The sequence below is a fragment of the Osmerus mordax genome, chromosome 18 (genome assembly GCF_038355195.1).
Source record: "Osmerus mordax isolate fOsmMor3 chromosome 18, fOsmMor3.pri, whole genome shotgun sequence".
Classification (NCBI taxonomy): Eukaryota; Metazoa; Chordata; class Actinopteri; order Osmeriformes; family Osmeridae; genus Osmerus; species Osmerus mordax.
In genome coordinates, this window is record NC_090067.1 from 7,116,692 (window position 1) to 7,139,767 (window position 23,076).

General features: G+C 44.9%; 1 protein-coding gene across 1 annotated transcript; it reads right to left on the bottom strand.

Annotated features, from left to right (window-relative positions):
* Nucleotides 1–6,670: 6,670 nt before the first annotated feature.
* Nucleotides 6,671–22,692, bottom strand: elp2 (elongator acetyltransferase complex subunit 2). The gene is made up of 22 exons (XM_067255554.1): nt 22,561–22,692; nt 22,302–22,380; nt 22,077–22,147; nt 21,838–21,979; nt 20,689–20,766; nt 20,273–20,337; nt 20,075–20,144; nt 19,407–19,553; nt 19,046–19,141; nt 18,729–18,826; nt 14,115–14,252; nt 13,879–14,028; nt 12,992–13,183; nt 12,843–12,912; nt 12,649–12,747; nt 11,388–11,445; nt 10,561–10,633; nt 9,821–10,016; nt 8,665–8,786; nt 8,265–8,398; nt 8,015–8,134; nt 6,671–7,401 (listed from the first exon to the last, which is right to left on the bottom strand). The coding sequence occupies exons 1-22, from the start codon at nt 22,690–22,692 to the stop codon at nt 7,233–7,235; spliced, it is 2,499 nt and encodes an 832-aa protein (XP_067111655.1). The 3' UTR covers nt 6,671–7,232.
* Nucleotides 22,693–23,076: the final 384 nt, after the last annotated feature.

The following is a 23,076-nucleotide window of genomic DNA, read 5'->3' on the forward strand; positions in this document are numbered from 1 at the left end:
CCTAAAAAGGGATTCATTAGACACCTCCACCTCCCATGAAGAGACTTGTATATACCTTCTAACTTTGGTGTATTGTAAGCTTTGAGTATGCTGTGATTGGACTATGGGGGAGGCGTTAGCCTGTAACCAGGGATTCGCAGGTAGTGAAATTCTCCAAGGAAACCATCGAAAGCTGGCATATTACAAAGCAAAAACGTGAGACGGAATGGATTTGTGTCGTAGGAGCGCTCCATTGTAAGTGTGTTATTATTAAGGATATTACATGCACTGGCTGGTGGGCAAGAAGTATGATTATTGTCATTTTAGATTTCTAAATCCGTGACCAGCGTAATGTCAAACAATACCAGGGGCCAATTTCTTAAACTTAGAAGTAATATCTTACTTTCCACTTTGCTAAATTTGCACCATTTGTTTTTCTCAGCAAGGATAATCTCCACGCAGGCTTTTCATTTGTTAGAAATTTCTGCTCGATTCATCTGTTTCTAAACAAGCATGATGTATTGATATTTACACCTTGAGAGGGTTTAAAGGCAGAAGGTAGGAGAAAATAGACCTGACATGGATGCACAGTAAGATAAATATCAAGACTGGATATTTGTGTTTATAGGCAAAAAAAAGCATTCAGATTTATTCTTGTAAACAAGTTGACAAAAGTATCAAAAGAAGTAGGTGTCTAGAGGTCGTAGGTCATTTGGACTCTTGACTGGCTCACAGAAGAGCTGTGGAATACACCTTGAGGATGTGCCACGTCCAGGTGTTCAGCAGCAGAGGCTGACGTGGAGTAGAACATGATTTCCCTCGCTTTATTACCCAGCCCAACAACAATGGCTCCGCCATTTTGTTTTTTTGTTACCACGGCTAGAAACCCTGTCTAAGACCTGTGTTCATCTGAGAGGGCCTGGCTACAGAAGAGGCTGGAGCCAGCAGCACCAGGAAGGAGACCACAACACTGTCCAGTCACAGGAACACAGCGTCTTCAAACAGAGAAGAGAACAGACGGAGACCTTCTACACTTCTACATTCAGAAATGTTGTGGAAAAAAATACACCTGGCACTTAGCAATGGTTAACGTACCTAATGGTTGCAATGGAAATGTATTTCTGTGCAATTCAGATGGCCCTTAGGTCACACAGGGATGAATTGGGTGGTGGTGGGACAGCCGTAGACATAGCTGTCGTCATTTTCTTTGTAAAACTTCTCACAAGAACAAAAACATGCTATAAATTTGAGGTGTGTGGGGGGGGTGAACTCCTTGAATAAGCTATGTATCACAGAGAGTTTGTTTCAGCATATATTTCACCATCGGTGTCTTGGTTTTTCGTTTTTAAGATGTCTGTTGAGCGCTGTGCCTGTTGTCTTCGTACTGTAACCCACAGCACATGGTAGAAGGTTGGCGCTGAGCACTGAAAGCTAGGCTAACAACAACATCCACATCGCAAGGGTATGTCCTACAACACATTGTTTCTTTTTAATCATGCCTCAGTGCGTGGGCCCATGTGGGACGCGTCCCATGGACATCACCCCAAGCTGGCTGACTGGATCCCCCGTCTGATGTTTCTAGACGCCTATGATGTCCTCCAACGCGTGACCGGTTAGGGGGCAGGGAGAGGAGCTTCATGTGAGGTACACTGGACTGCCATTGGACAGATTTGGTGTGACTTCCTGTCAGAGCTTTAATAACGTTGGCCCCTGCCCAGCTCCAGGGGCGGAGCTAACCCCTCCCAGAGCAGAAGTAGAGCACAGACCTCCAATGAAGCCACAGCGTCACCACCTCAGCCAACCAGAGAACCACATTCACTTCTGGAAGGTAGGGAGTGAGACACAATGGTTGGTTGTTCCTTCCAATGGAGAAAATAAATGACAACGTCCACATTTTTATATAGTACATTATATGTGATTGTGTACAATTTGCTGATACCCTGATGGTGTCAATGTATGGGATATTTGGTATTTGGCTTTCTCAAGACGGCATGAAATAAAAATGTATGATTCACATAGTTACCTCTGTTTTTGCGACTGTCGTGACAAACTCCACTCTGTTGTTTTATCCTCTCACACTGAGACAATAGTTCCTCTTTCTATCAAACTTTTCTTTTAGTTATGTTGTTGCCCAGGCACCACTACATCAAGCAGTCAATGTTGAAGCCAAGATTCTCAATGAGAAACTATTAACGTCCAGTGGAAAATGTACGTTAAGGTACTTCACAGATGCGACTGGCTCTAGATGGCAAAAGACAATAAAACACACAAACAACAAGCTTGTTTGCTAATCACCTGAATGAACCTCAGAAGGGTTACTAGTCTGTCATTCAAAAAACATAACATTGTTGGCATTTTAGATAACTTTTTTGTTGTTGTTGTTTTTGTACCAAATGCCAAATGCTGTTCATCAGGTTTTGTACTTTTTAATGTGCCCTTGTTTTGTTTATGATTAATTTACAATTTTCCTTTAACAGCTACAATATAGTTCAAATGCAACGGTGGTAGACCAAGGGCTCATCATCTCCTGTAATAAATTCTCATGATGCTCAGCAGGCTAGTGTTATATGCTTAGCCTGGGTTCCATGGAAGATTTTGGTTCAGTTCAATGTTCAAACACACTTCTATATATTATAATATATTTGTATGTATCGTCATGAAGATTTCTGCAGATCATGAAACATACAGTATGTAAAAAATATAAGAAATGTGAGAAATATATAAAGTGGGGAGAATGATTAAGTTTCATACTGTTATAGTTTTTTGTCCTATTCATCTGTGGTATTACTCCATGCAAACATTGTAGAATTTCCGTTCAATTTAGGGTAAAAATGTTTGAATGCAACAACAGTTATGAGAGGGGCAATAACTTCTTATACCAGAAAGACATAGAGAACTATATCTGTAAAAATTATAGAAGAAAAAAAATTACCTTCTACAGTTGATGTTTCAAAGGAAACATTGACACAACATCCACGATGATACTTGGAAGTCATTTTTTTCATTTACAGTATCTGTAACTATGTTATGTACAGACGAGATAGATATGAAAAACTGTGTAAAATACAATATCACGCTGAACACGAGATCATTTTGGAGCCATTGGTTGTAATAGGGATTTTTAACCAACGTTCTTCTTTAATTGTCTGAATGTTCTGGACAGCCTTTACTTCTCACATCATCGTTAAATAAAGTGAGACAATGAAAATAAGCCTGTATTTTGGTTTTGCTCTCTAAACAAATAACTTAAAATCTTCAATCCACAGTTGGTTTCAAACAGAGTATACATAAAAAGTATCCAATGTAGGTGAGGTGGCTATGGTGTTTTGGTCTTGAACTCTGGTCTTGCAGATTCAATCTGATCAATCAACCAATTGAAATCCCTTTGTCAGTCACATGGTTAATCAGCACCAAATTGGTCCAGGTGGGACCATTCTACAAGCATGTGTACTGTTCAGAGGGGAGCTGCTACAGAGCTGTACTCAAACACTCAATGTCTTTTCAGGTAGGACAGAATTTTAAAAACGTTCTTGTCAAATGTAATACATGTCTACAGTCATGATCTGTGGATAAAGGCAGAGCCCCCTTTGTTGCATTCCATATACTAATTCTGCTTCAACAGTGGTAACTGAGGAAAAATCTTAGTGGAAGAAAAGTGTGCATATATAAGTATACATACACCAAGTGCTGTGCTGACTGTATAATGTACACTGCCAAGAGTACTTTATGGCACTTTATTGACAGAGGAAAATACAGAGTATATGAGCCTCTGTCTTACACACACACACACACTGGCACACACACAGTCTACAGAGAGGCAGCAAGAAACAAAATAAATGTGTAATGAAAAGCCAAGCCCTGTATGTTGAGGCTGATAAATAATAGAACTGTTAGGAGCCTAGCGGCAAAATGTGTGGTCGAGGGAGGGAGAGAAAGAGGCAGGACAGAAGAGGGTTGGAGAGAAAGTGAGGAAAGAATGCTTGTGTGTTGAAAGACTGTGTCCGTGTGTCAGAGATTACCAGCCCTTTCCATGGCCTTCTTAAATATTTAGCATGTCGGCGCTAGACAGAGGGGCCCAAAAGCCCAGTCCAATCCCACATGGTGGAGGAGAAAACATAGCGAGGGACAAGAGATAAGACTGAGACATATCGGGTAGACTCAACTCGACCTATCCCACTGATGATATGGATAGCCATGATAGTCGTGATGAGGGTAGAGTTGTCTAGTTGGTCAGACAGTGGATGACGTAGACGGGGATGATTAAATGACTCGGTCTCCCCCACCCACACCTGGGTGGAGAAACACGCACAGAAGCCCCGTTTGAAGTGCTCTTCCTCGCTGACATCTTATTGCTTGAAACCAGGCATCGGAGTTGCCTCACCAAAACATGATCGATGCGTGACGTTTTTCACAAGGAACCACGCAGAGCCTCTGAAGTTGTTTACCATTCAGCCATTTTATCATGTCTTAAACTGCAACGCCCAAATGATTACATACAAGCCATGTACAACATCTGATGTATGGGGAAAATTTGATTCCTGTTTGAAAAACAGCCCTGTCCAGCAAAAGGGAGCAGACCAGGAGTGAGTTATGTCATCATGCACAAGCCGTGTGATTAGAGAGAGAGTTATGGCCAGTACTTCCACTCTCCCATCTCAGATTGATGTCCAGCATGCCCTCATGGCACGCTGCTCTGCTGAACTGTACATCCTCAGCATGGACTTCTTCTGACCTTGCTGCTGTGCGGTGTTAGTGTGGTGTTAATGTATGTTGACCTCCTTTACTTTAGGCCTCTGGTTGCCAGTGGTATAGCTAATAATGTTTATCATTTTAAGTATTGGTGGTACATTGGGAGTTTGTGGTTATCTCCATTTCGTAGCATTCAGAGTCTTAAGAGGTGTGGAAGTCTGAATTGTGGTCAGGTGCAGCCTGTTTACTTTACTTATCCTTGACGTGTCTAGAGCTTGTTTGGAGTCTACCTATTTCAAACTGAATTTATTGGACATAGTTTACAAAGGCATACAACTGTGTGCATATAAGGCCCCGCAATTTACACTGTATGTCAGGAAAAGAATCAAGTCCAAGGAACTCTGAAGACCTTTGCCATGAAATTGTAGTGAGGCACAGATCAGGATAAGAGTATAAAACATTTTCTATTTTTGTGTTCCAGGAGCACAGTGGCCTCAATTTGTGAAATGGAAGAAGTTTGGAACCACCAGGACTCATCTTAGATGTGGCCGTTCCACAAACTGAGCAACCGGGAAAGAAGGGCCTTCACAAGTCCACGGCAGAGATGGGGAACCTGCTAGATTGACGACTATTTCAATCGTTTTTATGGTACAGTGGCCACGCCTGAATAAAAGGCGTTTGACAGCCCACTTGAAGTTTGATATATGGCATTTAATGAACTCGGAGCATGAAGAAAAGAGGATTTGGTCTGTGTCTGACAAACACCACCCCTACGGTGAAGCATGGTGGTGCCAGCATTATTCTATGAGGGCGCTTTTCAGCAGCTGGGACAGCGAGACTTGTAAACCTTGAGGGAAGGATGAATGCATCCGGATACAGAGGACCTCACACTGGGGCGAGAGTTCACCTTTTAGTACAATGACCCAAAGCATACAAGCAAGATAATGCTGGAGTGGCTTTGGGACAAGTCTCTGACTATCTTTGAGTGGCCCAGCCAAAGCCCAGACTTAAACCCCATCTGAAGATAGCAGTTCACACACCCAACTGACAGAGCTTGAGAAGATCTGGCAGGAAGGGGATAAACGACCCAGATCCAGGTGTGCAAAGCTTGTAGAGACGTACCCTAGAACAGTGGTTTCCAACCCTGGTCCTCAGGACACCCCTGTCCTGCATGTTTTAGATGTTTCCCTGCTCCAACACACCTGATTCAAATGAATGGTCATAAGCAGGCTTCTGCAGAGCTGGATAACGACGCATTCATTTGAATCAGGTGTGTTGGAGCAGGGAAACATCTCAAACATGCAGGACAGGGGTGTCCTGAGGTCCAGGGTTGGGAACCACTGTCCTAGAAGACTCGCTGCTGTCTTTTCTGCCAAAGGAGCTTCTGTACTGAGGTAAGACATTTGCAAAGATTTATAGAAAACATGTTTTCACTTTCATTATAGATAATTAAGTAGATTAATGGGCAAAAATGGCTGTTTACACCCATTTACAATAGTGTGATAAAAGTTAAAGGGCCTGAATACTTTCAGAAGCCACTGTACACATCCTATATGTATTTATTGATTCTATCCATTCCACAGTAACTTACTGACTAATAAGTTCTAGAGGCAGAAAAGGAATTAGCAGTGTCACTGCCTCCATCTGGTTCTACCCTGGAACATATACTCACACAGTCATCCATTAGGGATGGGGAAAAAATCGATTCACATATGAATTGCGATTCACATTGATTCACAATTTATGTTTATTTTTATGTATGCATATATTGAATCGAAATTTGGTGGTGTAGTGGGTTGAGATCGAGGGCCTAAACCACAACGACCTGGGTTCAAATCCAGCACAGAGCGTAGTGCAAAACACATTCATGGGCCCAGATCCTTGTAACCGCAGCACACTCCCCGACTGTCCAGACCCCCCCTCCCAACTGTCCCACCAGGAAAGGCTCAACCAAGAGTCTAAAAATACATTTACCTTTTATCAGTTTTATTTATAAGTCAAGTTTTATTTATAAGTCAAAGAGTAATAAGTTCCTTCAGCCAGATTTGAACACACAACCCCTCACACAATAGCCCACATCCTTAACCACTGAGCTATCAGTGATCATAATCTCCACTCGACATTTACATTTGACATTGAACTATCTAGCTGTAACAACCTGCAGAGTTGGGGTGTCAGAAAACCAGAAGAAAGCAGGGCTCCCCTGTTAGCTCACTGGGTTAGTGTGCATGCTCTGAAAGCTGGGTAAGTACCACAACAGCCTGGGTTCAAATCCAGCCTTCACCCTTTTCTGTATGTCTTCCTCCCGCTCCATTCTTTTCCTGTCACACTTCAATTAACTGTCCAATACAGCATGTCATGCTGCAATCGTGACCCCAACAATCGAATCAAATCGTGAGGTACCAAAAGATTCCCACCCGTATCATCCATACAAAATTCTTTATTTAGATATATACATACATTTGTGGAACATAACTGCTTGACTAATTGAAGTGTCCTGTGTGGAGAGACGTGTGTGTGTGTGTGTGTGTGTGTGTGTGTGTACACTGTCAGTATCCTGTGTCCTATAGAACCAGTCTGTTGACGTTGAAGATTTTGACAGTGTGGTCATTTCCAGCACTGGCTAGCTGGACCCAGGGGCTCTCCTCTCCAGTGGCTGTGCCCCCGACCACCCCAGCCAGCCCCCCCCTCGGCCTCCAGCGAAGCCTCTTCACTGCCAAGGTGTGACTTTGACTGGTCGGGGCGTGTGGTCAAGGAAACTTGGAGGGGTGAGTTTTAGAGACACAGGCACAGTCTAACAGGCTTGTCAGAATGGCTCAGTCATTACAGATACCATGGAAACACCAAACACACACACACACACACACACACACACACAACCATACATGCATTTGTAAAAAGCTGATGAGGCATTCACTTTCTCAAACTCATTTATAAAAGTGCTAAGTCTGCACACTCACAATAGATTCCCTGGAGTCTAGACTATTTGATATTAAACGCCACAGGATATTTCCTGGAAAATGGCCTTCTAGTGCTCTCCAGAGACTCCTTTCCTCCACCCCCAAACACACCAACCCCCACCCTAACCTAGCTGCTCTGGAATAAAACATCTAAATTAAAGCCATCAAAGGAGGTCAAAAGAGAGTCTACTCACAAAGAACCTGTTGAATACAAGTTCCCTTCACAGCTGCATGGTTCAATAGAGACCACACCAGCCAGACTCAGGAAAGCTCTTCAGCCCTGAATGTGGATTTTCTACTGTCTGGTTGGTCATGAAATAAGTGTGTCTAAGTTGTAACCTGCAGCTTTGTGTGTGTGTGTGCACGCACACACACAAGAAGGATACAAGGCGTTTGTCTCCCCATGTCGGTTCCAGTCTGCCCCTCTGTTCTCAGCAGGGTCCTCAGGGGGTGTCCAGCGATACAGCAGGATCCTGCCACACTCCAGACCCACAGCCAACAGGTAGCTAGGAGGACAAACACACACACACACTGAACCTAATCTCTATCTACATGAGGCATGTTTGGTTTTGAGTTCAGCATGTGGCCAACTCTAAAGATGTTGTGGTTGGCTGGTAGGTGGATGGGCGGAGCTACCTGTGGTCGGAGCAGGGAATGGGGCAGAAAGACACAGCAGTGGCTGCATCCCCAACGTCCAAGATGGAGGAACAGGGCCGGATGGCAGGGGGACTGGCACTGGCCTCTGGACTGCACTCACCCCACACCATGACCTGGACGGCCACACACACACACACACGTATAGCTTAGTGGTAGACAATTTGACTGGAGATCAAGAGGTTGCGGTTCAAACCCCCCTCCCATATGTTGCTTTGGATGAAAGCGTCTGCTTAATGAACACATTACATTATTACACACACGGATTAAAGTCTTATAGAATGTGCAACAGCTGGAATTAGTGCAGCACAGTTTTTGTACACAACATTAAATATTAAAACAATAATTACATATTGTCATTATTCCCAGGTCCAGAGCCTACCTTCTTGTCGCGACTGGACGTCACAAAGTACTTGCTGTCCGCACTCCAGTCACATGACCAGATAATGCGTGTGTGTACCGCTGTGTCCTTCCCCGTGTGTGTGTACAGGGAGAAATGGGGTTCTACGCGCACACACAAACAGAAATTGCGTTATTACATCAGAACATTTCAATACATAACAGATCAATCTAATTAATAACCAATAAATGTGAGTCTTCCCTCCAAGCAAGTTGTGGTCATCAAACGGCAGCATGTTCCCTGGCAGTCTGTCTAGAACTTTCTCCTCAAGGTTATTTGTATTCTGTTGATTCGGTGTCTATCTGCCCACTAGACAAACAAGCACACAGACCCCACTGCAAAGCCTTAGATAATAACTGTACACACAGACACACACACAGGTCGTGTCTCCTCCATCTCAGGCTTGGCGAGCACCGCTGTCCAGCACCCCGCCCGGCCAGTCAGGCCTGGTTAACCACAGTGACAGAGAGGGAGGGAGGAGGCGGAGAGGGAGGGAGGAGGCGGAGAGGGAGGGAGGAGGAGAGCAATAGACAGACAATGAGGTAGAGAGCATGTCTGCACCCATTTGATAGAGATTTCTGGGTGGCTGACAGGGCAGACAGTGATAGGAGGGGTGTGTGTGTGTGTGTGTGTGTGTGTGGGGGGGGGGGGGCTAGGATAGAGGGAGGTATAGGGAAGAATGGTGGGAGGGAGGGGGGGGGGGGGGGTGTAGGACGTTGGATCAGCTCTGACACATCCAGACTCCCTTGGTCTGGTCTAGTGGTGTGGAAGTTAAACACACACACTGAGTGATTCAGCTCTCAACTAGAACAGACTGCATCGCAGCACACGCACACACACGCACACACACACACACAGGCAAATGGGAGGAGGACAGTAGTGGCTCCACCAGTTAGCAGCTGTCACTGTCCATTTAGGCCTGAGGAGACAGTCAAATGGGTGCGAGTGTGGTGGTGGGGGTGTTGTTGCAATACACAATCAGCTGGACTGATATTGGGTATTGGACTGATGTATTATTAAAGGATGAGGAAACTGTCATTGGATATGAAGCTCAACTATTGGCTAAACATCCCCCATTGCCATTGCCCTTGAGGCACAACACCAACCAATCACAGCTCTAGTCGTTCTTGGCTCATACCTGCGTCTTCTCCGGGTGGGGGCTGGTCCCGTTGCCACAGCGACCAGGTCCTGTCGCGGGACACGGCCAGCAGGAAGTGTGCGTCGGGGGAGAAGGCCATCTGGGTGATGGTGAGGGTGTGGCAGGGCAGTGCCTGCAGCTGTCTCCAGGAGGAGGCGCTCCAGAGCAGCACGGCCGCATGCTCCGCCTTTGATGCCTGTGGGGGCAAGAGATGCATTTTTACGCATGCATGCAGCAAATTGCGTTCCTGTGTGTGGCCAAGGTCAATGATGGAGCTCTCCCAGCTGTGCACAACTTGACACTAGCTGGAGTTGGCTACGACTGACAGCTCAGAGTCTAACCCTGGACTAGTACAGGATGTGCGTGTGTGCTGTATATGCATACCTGTGTGTGTGTGTGTGTGTGTGTGTGAGTGGTATGCTCCCAGGCGACATGCAGAGTGTGTCTCCCTTCACAGTCTCTCTGTCGGTACTGACAGACAGCACCACTAGGCCACACACCAGCCTTCACTGAGTCATCACACACACACACACACACGTGCACACACACAGTGTCAGGGCCAGAGGTCTCCGAAACTCAGCAGTCACACCATTTCAGACTATGGAGCTGACATGAGCTTCAGCTCAGTTTCAACACAGGCCATGATGTAGAGAAGGGCGACAGGCAGAGGAGGGTGACAAGCGAAAGCAATGCTTAGGAATACGTGTGGAGGACGGTACTCGAGCCATGTGTGTCATTACCTTACACGCGGAGGCCACCACCGTCTTCAAGCTGTCAGAGGCTACACAGAACATCTCAAAGCCATGTCCATACCTGAAGGAGGAAAGACCGGAAGAGGCAAAAGAGGAGGGGTGGAGGAGGAGGCTTAGTCAAAAGGGGAGCTTGTGTGAAAAATGTCTGAAGCAGAAAACTAAATTGAGAATGTGCCTCACTTGAGGAAATCTGGCTTCTGGTGGCCCAGCTGCTAGCAACTGAACAGGTAATGGCACACGCATGCACACACACACACACACACACATTGCTCAGAGATTCAGTGATGCCTGAACGCCGAGGCATCTGTGCTTTACTGGTGAATAAGTAGGCCGAGTGGAGAGAGACAGCCATCAACATGGTGAATGCATTCGCTGACAAGCGGGGAGTGATGACGCTAAGCTAATCACTCACAAAACCCTAACTGCTTTCAGCTCGCTGACAATCACATTGTCTGTTGGTGTTTGGTGACATTTAAGACAACAGACAACAACGCCTTGTAGCACGGGAAGATCTTTTGTATGGAGGATGGTGAGAAAATAATTCATTATACTGAGAATTAATTATACTGCAAAATAAAAACTCCACTTACTCATTATATTATTATTTGTTCAATTATTCAACATGTTTTGCCAAAAGGGATTTGAGGGTAAAAATACATCAGACCAAATACACTGACAGACTCTTCCGGAGAAATGCCAAAGCTGATGATTCTCTAGGGGCTGATGAGGAGGTGGATTCAACATCATTTACAAAAGGACTAGGTAGGTTGTTTGTGTGTGTGCGCGTGTGTACTCACGGACAATAAAGTACTCACAGTTTCTGGACTTCGGGCCATAGTGTGTTCTGAAGGAGGTGGTCTTCAGGTGGGGGTTCTGGAGAAACAGACGTACGTGCAAACAGGCTTTTTTTTTACACATAATTGCAGGATGGAACACTCGAAATTCCAACAGTTTTACAATTAAAATCCAAGCGGTTTCTAATTTACAACATGAGGATTACATCCAAGAGGCCATTATCATTTCACTGTTTTAAATCCTCTCATGTTAAACAAGAAGAGGGGGAGGGAGAGAGAATTAGAAACACTGAAAAAAGAGAGAAGAAAAGAAAGAGGGAGAGCAAGAGCAGAAAGGAGAAAGAAATTAGAAAGGGGTAAAAGTGGATGAGAGGAAGAGAGTTAGACAGAGCGAGAGACATGAGTTCCAGAACAAGATGGACGCCTCGAGACAATGTTCCTTAGCATCACACGTGGCATCCCTGCGTTTAGCCCCTCCAACCAGTAATTTTCTCCAAAAGCTATTTTGAACAACGGCCCCTTTATCGTTCAATTCTTAACGCCCCCCCCCCTTAGCTTCAGGCCCCATGGACCCCCGCCCCGTCTCTATCTGTCTATCTCCCCCCTCCCATGTCAATCTTGTCCTCCTCCTAGTCACAGACTCTTACGCAATCTCTTTCCCTCTCGGAGATTCGTCGGTTTACCATGTAATTGAAAGGCCCTCATTCCATTTTTTCTTCCCTTTTCCTTTACTATTTACCCTCAGCTACATATTTCTTCTAATTATAACCCCCCCTCCCGCTTCTGAAGCTAATCAGTGAATTGCCGTTATTCCGATAACGGGACCATGTGCTGCTCGCTCTCTGCGTTGCCCCGGGTCATCGATACAAACTTTGCAATCCCAGATCAGACATGGTTCTAATTACAATGGCAGAATGAGGAGCTGCTTCAATCCTGATCACAGCTCTCCAGCCCACTGCTAGTTCTAATGGTCCCTCTATACCCGATGGATTACGCTTCCTCCTTTTTGCTGTCCATAGCTCTATCCATCTCTTCAAACCCTCTCTTTCTACCTAATGACTAAGATGTACGTCCCCTCAACACCTTTCTGTGTCTCTCCCTGTCTCTACGCTCTCTGTCTGTGCAGGGGGTAAGGCAGAACAGTGTCTAATAACTACTTGTCATGAAGACTGGATATCATTGTCTCTTACCGGAATTACTTCCGTCAGGAAGAAGGGGGGGGGGGGGGGAGAAACTAAGTCTTTTAGCCAATCACAGGGAGAAAAGAAGAGTTTACAATTACCATTGAGGGTGAGAGGGTGGAAATAGGACTCCTGGTATTGGTCAGAGACACTGCTGAACCCCGGCTCACCTTCCTGATAGGTCTTTGACGTGAGATCATCTGTCAATCACAGTGCAATGACCAATGAGAAATTACATCGGATCCATCATTGGACAATTTCAAAAGCTCCAGAGAGTGGATTTTAAAGGGAGCACCTTGAAACACAGCTTTGTTGGACAGGCCTAGTGCTGGTGTGCTAGCACCTTCTGGAAGCTCTGCAGTGTCCTGGGAACACACACACAAACAATACTCAATGGAGTCCTATGAATAATGATAAGACATTAAAAACACAAGTGATGCTCACACTAGAGGCTAGCAGCTTCTCCAGCGGGTTGCCAGATATGTTGGCGAAGTTCTCCACAAAGTTGCGTGGGGCACGAAAAACTCGGAGGACCTTCTCGTCCGCCCCGGAGACGAACTGGAACCTCCCGACCATGGCCAGGCACTGCATGTCGTAACCATGGATCTGGGGTCGTGAGATCTCATGCCAGGTGGTCTAAGCGTTGAAGGGATGGAGAAAGAAAAAGAGAGAGATAAGAGAAAATATATATAATCATGGGTTCAAGTTATCGGAATGTCCTTCAATATTAGTTTATTGTCAGTTCTTAATGATCATCTCTACTACAGGGTGGCCTCTACCAATTAAGAGTCAGCAAATTCTCCTTAAAATGGCAGGAATGTTTATTAAAGACGTGTAGGACTTGAGTGGCTGTCACTGAAATGTCTTATTTATGTCAACAGGTCTTGTTCTTTTACACAATAGGCATTATGCAAAGTGATTGCAATCTCAGAACAGCTCGTCAACAAATTTCCCCTGGAGAATAGACAGCCTTTTTAAAATGTATGAAGAATCTATACGTGTTTACATGAGGCAGAAAAACACATGTATCTGCTTAGATTTGCCTTAAACACACACACACACATTACTAAATGTAGTCATTTGACTGCAACAAAATGTGCCACCTAATGTGTCGTACTACCATGAATCTAAACATAAGACTTTTGTCTTCATTCAAAATCTTCCAATAGTGTTAGAATAACATAATATAACACTTCATGAAGTGTTATATTATGTTAAGTGGCTACGGAGGCAGGTATCTGCTGTCAGAAAAGCACTGACTAACCTAAACTTGAGACACTGAGGAGCGCAGGTTACTAACCCAGGCCCTCGCTGCATTCCCTGTGGCCTACCTTTGTACGCCCCCCCCTCCTCCAGGGGGTAAGCAGTCTGGTGGTCTGGTCCAGACCCACGCTAAGGAGGAATTCTCCCTCGGGGTCCCAGCTTAGGTCCTGAACCCCACTGAAGTGTCCTGAGATCACCACCCCCGGCCTCCACTCTCCCTGGAGATCGGAGAACACACACAAAGAGGAGTTGGAGGTCCCTGTGTCCAAACAACCCCAGTTCCCTACCAGTCGCCGGAACCTACCTTTTGGTGCTGGTTCTGGTCCTGGTACCAGAGATGCAGGGCCCCATGGAAGGCATGGGCCACGATCATGGACCCATCCGGGCTCATCTGACAACCGTAGAACCCCAGTGTGTTGCCTCCGACCTCCCCAACACGCACCTGCAGCGAGGGGGAAGAAGAGGAGGAGAACATGAAGGGGATATGGGAGGAGGAAGTGAGACAGAGGGGAAGGCAGAAGGGGAAGATAGGAACAGTAGTCATAGTGTTCATGGGCTCCCTAGTTGTGCCTGGGCTCCATCAGGTCCAGCTAGAGGACATACTCACTGGCCTCAGCTGGCAGGGATAGTTCGCCTTCCGGGTCAGAAACATTGGCTCCAGAACGACATGATCATGAGATCAGGTGCGACAGACATGGGAGACACATTTTTGTTTTTCTGAAAGCACCTCTGAGTATTTCATTTAGCTGAACACGGTTTGTTTATGAACATCTAGGCCCGACTTTAATACGAGGGATCTTACACAACCCACTGAACCTTTCTGTGGTGTGTGGTTGCATCTAGTCTTTGTCTACACCTGTGGACTGTTAGTCAACTTCAAGCAACATGGTTCTTAAAACTGAAGACTTTAAAAAGCTGCTCAACTTCATGTTTAAATCTGCTTCCTGTGAGTGTTCCAATCTCCTCTTTTCAAACAACGGAAGCATACAAACATTTCCAATCAGGCAAGAGAAGCCAGAAATGATGCAAAGTGGGACATATTAGCATAGTCCGGGGAATAAATAGTGTTTGTCCCATTTTCTTCCGGTTTTTGGAACTACATTTGTCTAATGCGATAATGAGAGCTGCTCCGGCTCACTGTATCGTATTTAACAAACAGCCAGAAAACACCCAGCAAAGCTAAGGAACAGAGGAGTGTGATTTGAATAATTGGATTGAGACAGCCTCTCTGACCTGTGTGTAATGACAGCAGAGTTGTATGTTTGGATTATATGTTGAAACTGTGCATTCCTAGATGACTGAGCAGCCCTATCTGACATAACCCAAACTAATTAGCTCCAAAACCCTTCTGTTCAATTAAATCTCTAAATTATCAAACAACACTATGCCGTAGGTACAAAGTATGGATTTGACCATCTGAAGTATGGTTAATTTAGCTAATTAATCACCCTATTGCATACTTAAAAAACAAAACAACACTGTTGTGAAAATGCTATTTTACTGAATCTTGTATCCCGACTCATTTAAGCTAAGTCTGTCAGATTTGGACAATTTCCAGACAAAGTGGTTTGCCAATTATGCATAACCAAATGAAGATGATTATTTACTTGGTAAACAAGAAGGCCTACATTCCTAGTAGAGAGGATTCTAGGGAAAAGAGGATTATAATTGAGTGATAACATTAAGACATATTTAAAAAAAATATGCAAAGAGGGCGTCAACTTTACACATGAATTCGTCCCGTTTTCTGACATTAATTCCCAATGAAAATGAGAAACCAAAAGAGAAGAAAAGACTACATTAGCAGCTCCATCTGCAGAAGGTTGTGTATCCAGCTGTATTTACTGTAAGATTGTGGAGCTACACAGAAATAACATCTCCAACACAAAAGCCCCACAGAAATATTTCAAAATAGAACCTAGAAATAGCAAATGTTTTCTAGAAAACACTGCTGCAGTGAACATTTTGTTGATTTGAGATTGCCTACATTGTTTTCATCTTCAGCTGAGCAATCTTCAAAAAGGAAATGATCCAATAAATATGATTTTATTGGTCCTCCAACAGTTTGAAACTACTCAAGCATCGCTGTTCAGTGAATGTCACTTAACTAAGTAAAAATGAAGATGTACCAGAGTGACTAGGAAGGCCAGGGCAAGGCTGGCCCTGCCAACTCGTAAACATTCTCAATGAAACACAACAGGACTCCATGGTATTTCAAGGTAAATCTGGCAGAAGTGCAAGATCTATTCAGATCGATGGCAGTAACTGTTCCCTCTGGAGAGCATTGTCGGGCTGAGTCAGCACAGTGGCCTGTGGCCAGTTCCTGCTATCCAATATCTGTTAGTTTTTCAATTAGCTCATGATTCAAGATGATTTATGGAACATAAATCTATCTATCTATTACCTACTGGAATGTAATAGGACCGAATTACCTTGTCTAGAGTGTTTGCAAATAAGAGGAGCAATTTAATCCATCTGGACTGTCCTTTGGGTGCAAAACTTTAGTTTTGTTGATGATTATTAATACCCAAACATACTTATATCTGTAGTTAGATTCTTCACAGTACCAAACAAATCCACAGCTTTTCCATACAACAAGGTCAAACTTAGCTCACTGGTTCAGCACCCACAACTACTAAAGGAGGAGGGTATAGCTCTGGGGTTAGAGCATTAGACTGCAGATCAAGGGGTCGAAGATTCAAATTCCCCCATGTACTATACCTTGCTCTGGATAAAAGCAAATGAATACAGTACTATTATAAATCTGAGGCGAAAAGAACCAGATGAGCCTGTTTGATATGGTCTGGTCTTAATTCCTATCAACCTATCCTCTGTTTCCTCTTCCTGCCTTAAGGAGTACGCTTGGTCATCAAGGACCTTTGATGCCACACCCCTAAATCAGTGATACGCCAGGACTAATGGCACTGATACTCTGTGCCAATCACTGAGCGACATTAAGCAGATTGATTTTAAAATTCCACGCACAATGGCCAACTGTACATCATGCCAAAAAAGTTGGTGGAGGCAGAAAGCCGTCATCAGTCTTGTTTACGAGGGGGGCAGCAATATGGACGTCAAGTGTGTCAAGTTCACTTGAGAAGTGGGAGAGTGGGAAGTAGGATGACAAAAAAAGAGGAGGTGAATGAGGTTGGAGAAAGGGAAGCAGAGGAAACCAGCACAGTGGCAGTAGTTATTTTTCCATAATGCATTGGTGTTGACTAATTGACTGACTGTAAAATTGTCCGACCACCTTCACGCTCTGCCGCAAGAGCGGTTTACAAAATGACATCCGGACGTGGTTAGCTCAGGAACCACGACTTGTTAGAGGCTCAAATGAAAAGGCTTAAATGTCAATACCTCGTTTCTTGATGCCACGGTATAATTTGTAACCTGCATGACAAAACCCGCTCAAGGAGTGGTTGGTCTTTTCATAGTCGCTCCAGACTCCTTTTAAGTGGCGCCTTGCAGGGTTCTCTTCAAGTGGTTTTGGATTAATAAAGGGCTATTGTCAAATGCTAGCCCAACGTGAATTACACATTTCACATCTTAAGCTGTCCACTGGTATGCCAGCTAGTAGAAATCAGCGATTAAGTTCTGCAAAGCATTGAGGTGCGCGATAACAGACACTTCCTTTGTAGACAGGGAACCTGTCAGTTCAAAGGGTTTTGCTCTCCGTTTGAAAAAAAAGCAAGGTGACAACAAAAAAAGGTTCAGAGCATACCATCATATAATATGCACTTTCACACTCTGAACAACAAAGAGGTTACTCGGTGGGGGGGGGGGGGGGGGGGGTTCTATGTACAGTCTGTCCAAAGACCTGGCAACCTGGATATTTGTACCTGTTTTTTTTTTTTTTTTTTCACAAACGATTTCGGTTTTAGGTGTACAATGCTATTCCATTTAGATTTGACAGTCTAATAAAGCTAGAAGCTGTTACACATGATCCTAATCAAGATCCAGATGGAAAAAAAGAAAAAACGGAGACGCACAGGAGCACGAAATGTTTCCGTCAACTACAGAGGCCTTGTCTTGGTTTCCAGACTCTGTAGACACGAAGGCAGAGATCAAAGTCACCCTGTGCCACTGATTAGGCACCCTTCCTGTCATCTTCGGCTGAGGCGCCCCTCAGAAAGCCTGTTTGGAGTGAGTGGCAAGGGTCAGGCTTTCTTGATTACTTAAGCAGCTGCGCATAGAATATGTGTTGTGTGTGTGTATATCAAGTTTGAGGAGAAAGGTTATCTAAGGCATCCAATCTCCCCCAGAATTCACCTGCCCCTCTTGGCCAGATGGTAAGGTCCAACTTCCACACTTCTGTTAAAGTTAACCTGGCATATGTTCTTCAGCTCGGAGAGAGAGGGAAAAAAGATGAGAGAAAAAGATGGAGGGGGATTGAGAAAAGACAAAAAAGTGAGAGAAACGGAACAAAAATTTGAGTTCCCCCCCCCCCCCCCAAAAAAAAAGAGAAGCGTAAGGTTCGGGCAGGTCTTCAGTTAGACTCTTCATACCCTGTCGATTCGTCCCAGGGAGCAGACTCTAAAAAGAGTCTGTGAGTGATGGCAGGGAGATGGGAAGGACAACCTCCAGCAGCCCAGTCTCACCAGGCCGCCGTCCATCACTGCTATTTCTATCCAGTCAGTCTCACAGTGGGGAAGTGGAGAGTACAAAGGCGAACTAGGTAAGGAGGTGTTTTTTTTATCTTCCTTTTTGTGAAGTGCACTCTTTTACATTCTCAGAAAGAAAGGTTTGATTCGAATAAAGTTTTACTTTCCGTCTTGGGTCAAGCGCCGTCAAAGGGTTCGGATTTACAGAAATGACAGTGTCTTCACCTCTTAGTAATAACATGTCATCAACAACTCAGCAGTTTCAGGAACCTGGGACTGTCCGTCCAAGACAATAGTTTTGGAGGAGCCACACTGACCTGCTCCACCCACACCCCCTCCTCTTCCGGAGCCCAGAGGATCATGGTCTTGTCCATGGAGGCTGACAGCAGACTCAGAGGTTGGCGCAGCGCACCACCTGTAGGGGAATAAAACAAGATAATGTCACAGTCCAACTTGATAAACAACCACACAAACAAATAGCCAGACAGATGCACGGCAGTCTTACAGTTCTCTGTTAAAGAGATTTTGAACCTCAAAGAGACGAGCCCTAAATAGCTTGGTAAAATCGAAACTTGAACTTGCAAATAATATTAATACCTGTGTGACCGCCATATCTTTATATAACTCAGCCTACCTTTGGTGACAGGAGGCTGCCAGTGGACTCCATAGACCCAGTTCTCATGGCCAGCTAGGACTGTCTCCAGAGACACAGCATAGGCTGAGGAGACATCTGTAGCAAGGAGACAAGGAAATGACACACTTAGAACTCCTGCCAAGTGCCTACGGGTGCATCTCAACAGTCTCCAGAGGCACCCTCTCAAGTGCTTGTCCACACTCCACCAGCCCTCACATGGTACATCCATTTTCCATGACATTGCTTTAATGCTACTGAGTAAAAAAAAAAAAGAAGACGCCTTAACCCCTTAACCGGTTGCTCGAATTGAATTAACACATTTCAGTTTTTTCATCGCCCAGTTCCAGAAACCCCTCCTCACCTCTCCTCGTCACTGTGAAAACATCCTGTTTCATCTTGATGATGGTGGGATCACCTTGCACGTCTCTCTCGGAGCCAGACTTGACACACAGCTTCCACACCCTGATCAGACTGTCCTGAGAACAGCTGGCTAGCAACAGCTCCCCCTCTGGATGGGAGAGGAACATTAGTTCAAACTGAAACTCCTCATGTAACAAATTGCTAAGAATAGGAGACTAACAAATTGCTAAGAATAGGAGACTAAAGAGTGAAATGTGAATATTTTCTAACAATGGGATTCAAATATTTGGACTGATGATGGGAGATGGGATTCATACCCATTACCAGCTAACAAATGCATATGCCCTACTTGCAAGTGCTCCCCTGCTAGACCAAATGCTGTTACTGCAGTGCTGCAATGCTGTTATCCACAAAAAGTCATCTTGTTTATTTACGAATATGCGTCAACTGCACTCCTCTGCACAGTCGTCGAAATCAAACCCGCACCCTAATTAGATTAATGGTTGTAATTGGGCCAAACTGATTCTGGTTGGATGAAAATTAGTTTGAACGGGAGGGTGGCCAGACCCATCTGCCAGAGCAAATAAATCACAAGTTCTTAGACAAATCTGGTTCCCAGGCAAGGTTTCTATGTCCCCTTCCATAAACTTCGACAGCTGTAGTGCTCACCTAGGGGAGAAGACCACTCCAGGCCTCTTATCCAGTCATCATGTCCTGGCAACGACAGAGCCATCTGAAACTGAGAAAGAACCAGGCAGGATACTACAGGTCAAAGAAGATCCATTTAAACCAACTATTTTTCAACATCGGTTCCATTCTGTTCAGGCCTATTCTGTCCAAAGTCAACGTGCGTGTCAGTGAGCTTACCTGTCCATTCGATTGCACATACAAATAGACCTTGCAGTCGTCACCCCCGCAGGCCAGTATGGGAACTGCAAGAAGTGTGAGATGGGTTAGTAGTACCCAGTCATGCTGGCTCAGTGAAGCAGACTGCAATTCTGACTGCGAGAGAGTAGACAGGAGGGAGGAAGGGAGGGAGGGGTGGGGTGGGCTAGGAAGCGGGGGAGGGAGAGTCGAGGTACAGAGGGACAGGGTCAGGAAAAGCGTTAAACAGAGGACAGACAAGGAAAAAGTTGCAATAATGTGACACATAAGACACTTGAAGTGCAGATTGGGTTTTGAATATGACATTCAAGTACACATTATACTATATGGGTGGGTGGTTTGGGTTCAGGATAAGGGGACGATGCATGGATGGGGTAGGACATCTCGAAAGGGCTTACCTCTGCTGCCTGGCAACAGTGCCAGTGAGACATCCATCATGAACCCGCTACCGAATGATATGGTATGGATGCATTCAGCTGAGCGGAGAGGGGAAAGGGAGAGAGAATTAGCCTTTCTAATACTCGATGAGTAATCTTCCACAAAATGAATATGAAATTATGTTTTAAAAAAATCGCTGGGCCCCATCCATCAAGAAGCGTCACTAACTCAACAACCCTTACAATGATTTTATTAACATCTCGGAGAGCGGGAGGCAGTGAAACAGCTAATTTGACAATAGTGGTGGAACACATTTGTCAGAAGGTGACATGTTTTTAATCAGCATCCCGAGGGTCTTTTACGAGCACAAGGGACAAACTGACACAAGCTGGCTGGCAGAGTTCAGACCTGGCAGATCAGATCATTCGCCCCCAGGATATGATTCAGCGTGCCCACACACACACACACACTCCATAACTGTCATATATCATCAGTGTTCGCCTTTCCCTGCCTAATAGCGACGCAACCCCCCCCTCCCCCCCCCCCAAAAAAAAGACTTTAACATTGGACAAAACAAGTCTCCAGGGAGCAGCTCAACCCACCACTCACATTTAACTACACAAACATAGCTTTGTCTCTGACCCAGGCTAAGAAGTACACGATTAATCACATCTAATTAGAGACATTAAAGATATAAAAATGGGGAGAGTTGGCAGTTTGATAGCGATGCATGCCGTGTCTTCGGGAGTTGTGTAAGCTAGAGAGTGGTGCCAAGTGAGACAGCAGACCACCCACACACACTGCCTCGTATTAGACCATGCTCATCGCTGTGCTAATCACTGTGAGACGGAAGATAACACTAAGACAAGCCATCAAACCTGTTTTTAATTCATATTATTTTGAACAGATTAAATTGTAATGATAATTTGAATACGTCCTTTTTCAATCTACACACACAATCATAATACTATGGGCTAGGCTGGACTGAGCTAAGCTGGACTGAGCTGGGTTGGACTGAGCTGGGCTAAGTTTAGCCGGGCTAGGTTTAGCCGGGCTAGGTTTAGCCGGGCTAGGTTTAGCCGGGCTAGGTTTAGCCGGGCTAGGTTTAGCCGGGCTAGGTTTAGCCGGGCTTTGGGGTAATATAATCAGAGCCACCTGGCCTCTCCCACCTTCAGTCCTGTTGCTGAGCCAGAGTCTGACTGAGGAGTCAGATGCAGTGGAGGCGATGAGGATCTGGGTCTGGTTCAGTTGGACAGCGTCAACTGAACACACAGGCCCTGTGTGGCCTGTGCACTCCACAGCCTTGGCAAACTGGGAACACAAGACAACACAGGTGTGAGGTGTGTGACCCTGATATCATATTGGATGCGTGTGTGCGTGTGCGTGTGTGTGTGTGCCTAAACCCTACCTTGCCATCTTGAGCCTCCCAGAGTATAACACAGTTATCTGACCCTCCTGACACAAGGTGGGTTTCAGCATCTGTGACCGTCAACAGAATCACAATAACAATATTGGTCAGAGTCGTCCATGAACAGTAACAGATGTGTGGTATTGGGATGCCTGCTCTATGCATAGGGTAAGGTGTTTTGCCAGTTAACAATGATGCCAACATTTTGACAGCTGGGCTACTCACCACAATCTTGTCTGTGTACCCACTCAACGGTATTCACCCTGCCGGTGTGTCCGTTCAGGACAGCGACAACAATTTTTTCCTGGAGACAAAAAACAGTCGTTGCGAGGTTAATAAAATAATTTACATTAAATAGTTCAACTTCGCTGAGCTATGTATTGTTTAGCTAGTAAAGGAAATTCAAGAAAGATGAACTAGCTAGCTGTCGTGTAGCTGTCTGGTTTAGGGTAATTACGTATGTATTTTGAAAGCAACCGTTTACCTTTGGGTCATAAACAGCGACCGAATGACATGTTCCGTATGCTATGAGACCCCCACGACCCCACGAAAGCACATTTGGGGTTCGATTTGCACAACATGCAACATGGCATGTTTGCATCACGGGCGCCGCCATCTTTCTTCTGACTACTGCGAGCGGTGTGTTACTGTAAATAACCGCGTGATGAAACGTTCCCTTCATGGAGTGCACTACTTGATAATTATGTTCCACAATTGTCCACACAGTCGATCTGTGCGCAGCTAAAGTTATTTAGAGATAATTTATAGTATGCAAATCAGCAATTGTAACTTTCAATTCTGTTGATAATTTCTTCACCTGTATTATTGAATACATACCAGTAGATGGCGCTATACAATCATCCATTCAAACAGTTGATAAAAAAATAATAATAATTAACTAGGCCTATAGGCCTACATTTACCACTAATCACACGTCATATCGTGACGTTCGTCTGAAGTGACGTCTTAACAAACTATTAGAGTTACAATATTAGCAATA